The sequence below is a fragment of the Spermophilus citellus genome, assembly GCF_964194105.1.
Source record: "Spermophilus citellus genome assembly, chromosome: 2".
NCBI classification, from domain to species: Eukaryota; Metazoa; Chordata; class Mammalia; order Rodentia; family Sciuridae; genus Spermophilus; species Spermophilus citellus.
In genome coordinates, this window is record NC_138183.1 from 240,189,582 (window position 1) to 240,198,143 (window position 8,562).

The 8,562-nt window shown below is 34.0% G+C and overlaps 1 protein-coding gene across 1 annotated transcript; it reads left to right on the forward strand.

Moving 5' to 3' along the window:
* Nucleotides 1–6,918: 6,918 nt before the first annotated feature.
* Nucleotides 6,919–7,851, forward strand: LOC308639088 (olfactory receptor 4C16-like; the record flags this gene model as incomplete). The annotated part of the gene is made up of 1 exon (XM_081277073.1): nucleotides 6,919–7,851. One exon carries the CDS (start codon nucleotides 6,919–6,921, stop codon nucleotides 7,849–7,851), a length of 933 nt encoding a protein of 310 aa, XP_081133199.1.
* Between the last annotated feature and the right edge of the window lie 711 nt (nucleotides 7,852–8,562).

The following is an 8,562-nucleotide window of genomic DNA, read 5'->3' on the forward strand; positions in this document are numbered from 1 at the left end:
AGACAATTTATTCTAAATAAGATATAATAAAGTGACTAAGAATTGACATTTTGAAATTGACACTGAAAAATATTAGCTCAGGTTATTTTATGAATAACACATTTGTCTATTTCCTAATTTAAAACAATGACAAAAATAATAGAACATTTTCCTACATAACTCTACTTTTGTAGCACAGAAGTTAAATCAGTTCACAAATATTACAGCTCTTTCCTTTTTTGGCGCATAAGCTAGATTGCATTTCCTGAATTCATGGTGGCTATACATTATAACATTTTACAAAATCAAATATTCAAGTAATCTGCAATCTATTAATGGCACTTCCACAACCTATATTCTAACTCATCCACAACATATGTTCATTGGAATCATATGTTTATTGATAGAATAAGAAATACACACATTTTAAAATAATAATATAATTCAATATAAAATAGCAATTAGAGCAATGACATTGAATAAACAACTATATTCAAAAACCAATAACAACTTCAGTATGTTGTTTTTGAATAAAAATAAAAGTAATCACTAAAAGTTTGTTTATACTATGCTGTTATTGAAAATTCAAAGCAAGTAAAATCTTAAAATATACACACATGGCAAATATATCTTATTTTTAAGCATGAAGATAATTAGCTGAATGGAAAGATAAGTCTCACCGACAGCCATGGATACCAGAAACATTTAAAAATTCATGATATTAATCACTTTTAAGATGAGATTGGGACAGAAGAAGGAAAATATAAAACTGGATGTAAATATTGTTAATATTTTAGTTCTTGGTATGGATAGGTTAGATTTTTATTTCATTTTAATAAATTTATAAAGCAATAACATAAATGCAATTTTTTTTTAAAAAAAGGATCAAATTAATTGCTAATAGATAATCCTAAAATTGAGATTATATTAGTGGAGCTAATTTCTTCTGTTCTGTTTCCAAATTGACTTCCTTCTTTCTTGACTCCCCACTTGTAGTAAGATTGACAGGAGTGCTGGCCCATGCTTAGAAATTCTATTCAAAAAAATGTATGCCATTTTCAGTTATTTGAAGACACAGAGACAAGACACAGAGGCAGGAAAGATGTGAAATGCAGAGTGGACAACCTGTCAACTTCATTTATATCAACTTTAGGTCTTTGACATTGTTATTACATATTATTCATTGTCTTACTAGGCAGGTTGCAGACTTAGCAACATTATGCAGCTTATTCCTCCAGTTACATACTAAATTGCAATGTGCAAAGTTAGGAGCTTTGTGTAGCTCTCAGTAAAGTCCATTGTATAAAGTAACTATTATGTGGACAGGATTAGGCTCAGTGGAACATTGTGGTTGTCTAACAAGGGAGTTCCTTTCTTCCCAGGAGTTGTGTGCCTGAGATCAAGATTGAGGCAGATAAGACTCTAGTGACACAGCCTCAGCAGCTAGATATAGCACATGTATTAGTTATCTTACTAGTTCCTAGGAGAGACTGAAGGGCATTCTAAGGGTGGGAAACAGACTGCCAGTTTGCTTGCCAGAGGAACCCTTCCCTGTATATTTCCATGGTCAGAATCACTTTCAGTGATTTGAAGAAAAAAAATTACTTTGCATTTGTTTGCCAACAGATACATGACTCAATCATTAAATCTAAGGAACACGTTTTCTGATCAAACAGGCAATTGCCATATTTTTACACTTGGAAAATTACCATGTCCAAATCTTATATATCAAAACATGGAAGAGCTGTGGTTACTTGAAGGAAAATCAGGATTCAGTTATTCAAAGATGACAATCAGACTCATGTAAGATATAATCAGAGCCTAAGATAGTTTTCACAAGCTCTATTTTGCTCTATGACACAGACACTTCCATAGAAATGTTTAAATATCGGGCATCAAAGGTCAAATGTCCACCAAAGGTTGAATGATACCTTTATTGATACTGGTTTCCACATTATATCAGGAAAAGAATTGCACCCTATTCTGGGTACATCCTGACCTGTTCAATGTCCCATTTGATATTTCCTAAGGGCTATTGATTGTGTTAAACCACAGATGGAAAGGAAGTTTGAAAAAGTATATGATGTGTCCCAACACCTGATCTGACCTTTGTCTGCTGTACTTCTAAATAAGTGGTCTAGAGTAAAATCTTCTACTTATTTCAAGTAGAATTACATAGTTAATTTATCTGAAAAAAGTAATTATAAAATATTACTCAAAGTCATTATTTGTTCATTCACTTAACAATTAACTGGATACCATGTATTTATAAGCATGTCTGTTCACACACACACACACACACACACACACACACACACTTTATTTTCAGTGTTGGTAATAGAACGCGGGGCCTTACACATGCTAGGCAAGTATTCTACCTCTGAGATACACTCTAGCCCTATTTTTTGTTGTTGTTGTTGTTGTTATTTTTATCTATGGTAGATACAGTGAAAAACAAAAACCACTAGTCCTAACATCAATAAGTGTGTAGAGTATATAGAACTTTCTAAGATTCTGAGAAAAAAAAATAGAAGTTATTTGCTCTTTTCTAGTCTTTATGCAAAAAGTATTTGCTAGTCATTGATCATATCAATCAATATTTGTGTGTGACTGAGCTTTAGATACCAAGGCTTATAAGTATAGGGGAAAAGGAAGTACTGGGGATGTAAATGGAGCAAATTGCATTCTAAGAAGTGAATTGACATGATAAAAAAAAAAAAAAAACAAAACAAAGCTAAAACCAAAACAACAAAAAAAAAAAAAAGAAAAGAAAAACAAAACTTTACGAGGGCACTACAGAGCTAGTGTAGTTTGTTTCAGAACACAGGGAAAGGCAACTTAGGGCAGTCATTTGTTGGTGACCAAATATCTCCATAGCAATGGCACTCTTCTATCTTTTTTCGTGCTCTTCACTCCCTCCATCACCAATTTATACTTTTCTTCTTTTTCCCTGTGCCACCCAGGTACCTGAGGAAGCTGACACCTTCTCATCCTTGTTTCCACCTGGTTACTGTGTATGAGGAGGGTTGGCTTAATATTCTTATAGGCTAAATAGAAAAAAAAAACATTAAATGTATTACCTTTGGGATATTTCTGATTAGCAGAGAAAGAGAATCTTTAGAGAATAGTGCTAAGGTGATGATAGCTTACATCCTTATGTGTTAAAATATTCCCATGAGAGGTTGGAGAGAACATTTCTTTCATAATCCTTGGGAAAAGCCACTATTGAAAAGGGATGAACAGATAAGGCAAATGCAGAGTGCCTTAACAGGTAAGGGAGAGATTATTTCTATATTTGTGAGTTCACAGATGAATCATTGCAGATTAATGCAATGTATTTTAATAGATTTCTTGTGCACTGGCTACTCTCATATCCTCTGTGAATGGAATAGATAATAAATAACACTATGTTTTAAAGGTTCATTGTTGTTACAGAAAATAAATGGAGTGAAATATAATATTTGCAATAAAGCAAACTTTTGAACTCAACAAATACTTTGTGAGCACCGGTATGTGAAAAGCTGTCTTTGTTATATGGGAAGAGAAGGAGAGTTTCTGTCTTTACATTTTGTACCCCTTCTTGAGGTGCAGAGTTTGGAAAAGTTCCAACACTTTTTACAGAAGTTGAATGGAAAGATAAGTCTCACTGATAGCCATGGATACCAGAAACAGAGATTGTGTCTAATTAAAAATAGCAAAAAGGCTACTAGAGAATAATGACCTTGTCAAAACTTCTAGAGAATGCCAACTTTTATATCTCCAAGTGACACATGTGCATAGAGTAATACATTTTACAGCATAGAATTACTAATTTTACTTGTTTCTAAAATGATATGAAATGTAACTTGCTATTAATGTACACCTGATATTTAGTTTAAGAAGCTGAATAATTATTTCTCAGATAAAATTTAGATCAAACATGAAAATGAGGAGGCTAAAAATTTCATTATGACATTATATAATGAAGATGAAAGATCACATAGGTATGGGTGTTACTGAAATTATTTTAGATATAAATATCACCTTTTACTAAATATCTGTTCATTTCCAATCTTCTCTTTCACTATCTGTCCATTTGTGTCTTTAGTGTTCCACAATGTTCCTTCTTTCTGTCAAGGAAGAATAAGAATTAAATATTAATTCCAGGACAGTTAGGGAAACAGGATATAGAAATCATAAGCAGTAATTATGGACTCCATGACAACGTTTTGGTTTTTAGACCAAGCTATTTACCAGGGTATCTCTGGTGGACAGCAGGAATCATAAGGCTCAGTGAGAAGCACAAAGAGGGTCCATGATATCATATTTCTAGCTTTTCAGGGTAAAGGAATTGGGACTACCAGTTAATGTTCCCAGGATAAGGTAAATTCCACAAAGAAACAAAGTGAGAGGGATTCCTCCAAAGACAGAAAAAGCCTAGTGTAATGGACTTGAGAAGTGGTTGTTCCTTTAAGAGCGAGTCCTTACAGAAAGCACTGTTTCTTACTGATGATTTTTTAAGGCAACCTAAGAGCATTGCAGGACCCACCTGTCACTCTATCCCACCCTCATCTAGTCTCCACTTTGTCTTGGTTGCTTTTCTTTCAGCTCTTCTCCATTGCCTACAACACCAACAAGTTGTGTTTTTACTATTGCTTTGACCAGTGTAGCCATCCTAATTTGCCTCATCTTGTTTGAAATGTTGAGGTCCGTGTGGTAATTATGAGAAGATGTGCTACACAATACTGGACTCTCTTGCCTTTAAACATTGTAACCTATATTTCTATTCCATTCATTTGGGAATCTGATGAAAGTTATTAGCACTTCTCTGGAAAAAAGACACACACACACTCACACATACACAGACACACACACAAAAGCAAACAAACACACAAACATGTCATACACATAGAAATGCACAAAACCATGAATTAGCAGCTGGAGTGTACAAAAATGTCAAGATTATTTTTGTGTACTTTAAAGACCAAGGATTCTTTTTTTCCCCCAAGAAATGCTTAAGGGGACCATTTCGATGGGGGCAGACTTTCAGTGTCTTTTATGCAGCATGGTGGGAATGCTGATCACACATAATTTATTTCAGAACATGGAGATATTTCCCCAACTTATATAAATTAATCTGACTATAAGTAAATAACAGAAAGATCAGTAAGAGTAGAGAAGGGAAGAGGGGGTGGGAGGAAGAGGGGAGGGATGTATTAGAACAAATTATATTACATTATTATTTATATTATATTACATTACATTTTGTAATTATGTCATAGTATATTTCTATTTTCATGTGTAACTAAAATAACCATCACATATTTGAGTACAATTACTTCATGATAGATGGTTCTTTTAAGTGAATACAGGAGAATGATCTGGTGTCATGCTTAAGATGTCAAGACTCATTTTCTTTACAGTTTGAGATTTTTGACAAAGATCACACATTTCAAAGAGAATTTATTTTCTTTCTGTTCTTGACACCATAAAATGAATGACTTAACTAGACATTTCCTTAAATATTTTTATTTTCAAAGAACAATGATACATTTCAAACCAATTGAGGAGAAAAAGTATTTACTGTAGAAAAGGGGAAATACACATTCGAGTAGGACTCAGTATCTCTTATAATTATGAGTTTCTGTGCTTAGACTGGCTAATGGCTCTAAACACAATGTATTGAAAGCATGAACAGGAGTGGGAAGATTACAGTTGGACAGGTAAATATTCCATAATGTGTTAAATACAGCATGTTTCATTTTATAGGTTTAATTCTATACAGGATCCTTTGTGATAATGACAAGAATGATCTAGAAAAAAAATGTAGCCTACGATGACATGTTTCACCATTCAAAATAATAAGATAAAATAAAATAAAATATTCATTGAAGAAACAGCCTTTCAAAGTTGAATATGATCATAAATTTTCCCAGGACAGAAAATAAATTGAACAAAATAATATCAGTTAATATTTATTTCACTATCCTCCTCTGAGAGACTCCATCTATTTTCCTCTTCTGAACCTTTGCTCTGTCCTGAGAATGGGGAATTTTCATGCATTTGGATAATAAAAATCATAGGAAATTACAAGCTTGATCTAGTCCTATACCGGCTTTCTCATGATATCCCTCCAAATTACCCTAGATCATAAGCTAAGCACTTGAATTATAAAAAGATGAACTATTGAATAGTATAATGTAGCCCCTGGATTTTAATGTGATCTCAGAGACTCAGAATACTCTATGGAGTATTTTTCAAAATGAAAAGATGTCTAGAAATTGGAACATTGGTGTGAGATATTGCTATGTAAAATTATGTAAAAACATTAATTTTGTCCATTAGCAAAATGTTATCAAGGAGTTTCAAGATAGCAGCAGATTATTTAGAGATTATCATTGTTTCTTATTCCATTCTTCACAAAGCCATTATTGAAAAAAAATATAGCATTTTATACGTTTTCAAAAACATTTGTATCAATGTATATAATTCATGTGTCATATATAAATATAAGTATAGATAAGACATTTTATGTAATAGAGATTGAGTGACTTTATATCTAAATGTAAAGTAATACACCTTGAACCCTCAAGATTTATGAAACATGAAAAAATTAAGAAATATTTAAAAGACTTCTATGTCTTAGTTCTCCATTCACCATATAGGAAGAAATGGTCACAAAAAAGCTAAGAAGGTCTTATGTTTATAGAATACTGTAGGAATTTATTACACTAATAAGCTTGTCTCAGACCAATAAAGACCTTATGAAGTACTCATTGAAATTTGAAGAATAAAGTGTTGAGGTAACATTTTAATTAACCACAATTAGAATGTCTCTGATGAAGAACATTTATTGTTACTTAAGATATTCCATAACATTATTTGGCACATGATAAATTAATACCTTTATTTTCACAGGAAAACCATCTCGACTCTCCCCTTTCCTTCACTCATGAAATCATGCACCTGAACAATAATGTGACAGAGTTCATTCTGCTTGGGTTGACACAGGACCCTGTTAGGAAGAAAATAGTGTTTGTAATTTTTTTCTTTTTCTACTTGGGGACATTGATTGGTAACTTGCTAATTATTATCACCATCAAGACCAGTCAGGCACTTGGCAGTCCAATGTACTTCTTCCTTTTCTATTTATCCTTATCTGACACCTGCTTATCTACGTCCATAGCCCCTAGAGTGATGGTGGATGCCCTTTCGAAAAGGACCACTATTTCTTTCAGTGAGTGTATAATCCAAGTTTTTTCATGTCATTACTTTGGCTGCCTAGAGATCTTTATCCTCATCCTCATGGCCGTTGACCGCTATGTGGCCATCTGTAAGCCCCTGCACTATCTGACCATTATGAGCCGCCAGGTTTGTAATGTGTTGGTGGCTGTGGCCTGGGTGGGGTCCTGTGTGCATTCTTCAGCTCAGATTTTTCTTGCTTTGCGTTTGCCTTTCTGTGGTCCCAATGAAATTGATCACTACTTCTGTGACTTGGAACCCTTGTTGAAGCTCGCCTGTGCAGACACATATGTGACCAACCTCCTCCTGGTGTCCAATAGTGGGGCCATTTGTACAGTGAGTTTCGTTGTGCTCATGTTCTCCTATGTCATCATCTTGCATTCACTGAGACATCACAGTGCAGAAGGGAGGAGAAAGGCCCTCTCCACCTGCATCTCCCACATCATTGTGGTCATCTTGTTCTTTGGACCTTGCATATTTATATACACACGTCCTGCAACCACCTTCCCCATGGATAAGATGATAGCTGTATTTTATACCATCGGAACACCTTTGCTCAACCCTCTGATTTACACAATGAGGAATGCAGAAGTGAAAAATGCAATGAGGAAGTTGTGGATCAAGAAATTGGTCTCTGATGACATGAGATGAATAAAGATTTGAATCCTTTCTTCACTTTTATATTGACTTAGAAGTCAATATGAGATATTATTTTCTTGTTGTGCATATAGTTCCTTCAGAAAAATAGGCATTATGAGCATATACACTAGTTGAGAAGAAGCTGTTTTTATGTAGAGGAAGAGACACAACATTAAGTACTAATATTTCTGTAAGGCTCTTGTTGCTCTTCCTGCTGAGTGTCTCTATCTATCTCTCTGCCACTGTAGTAACACTTGTGATTCAACCCAGTGTTTTCATGCCATTCCTCATGTTGACTTCTCATGTTTTCTACTAACAGTTCCCCATCTGCATCCAGAGCCTGACAGTTCCCTCTTCCAAATGATTTGCCTTTCTTAAACATTGTTTTCTCATCAGGTTTCATTAGGAACCTTCAATTTGTTTGTTTTTCTTGATTCAGATGAATGTACTAGATTTCATTATTTTTATTTGTGGGTCTGTGCATGTGTGTCTGTGTGTGTGTGTGTCCTCATGCGTGTAGTTGGTCTCGATTCTTGTGATTATACACTAAATCATGACTATGTATTTACTGCTGGAATGCGAATATGTAACAGATGTGATTCTGCAATCTGTATTTGGGGTGAAAATGGGAGTTCAAAGCACAATTTGAGTCTAATGTATGAAAGATGATATATCATGAACTATGTAATGCGATAAATAATCAATAAAAATAAAAAAAAAAAG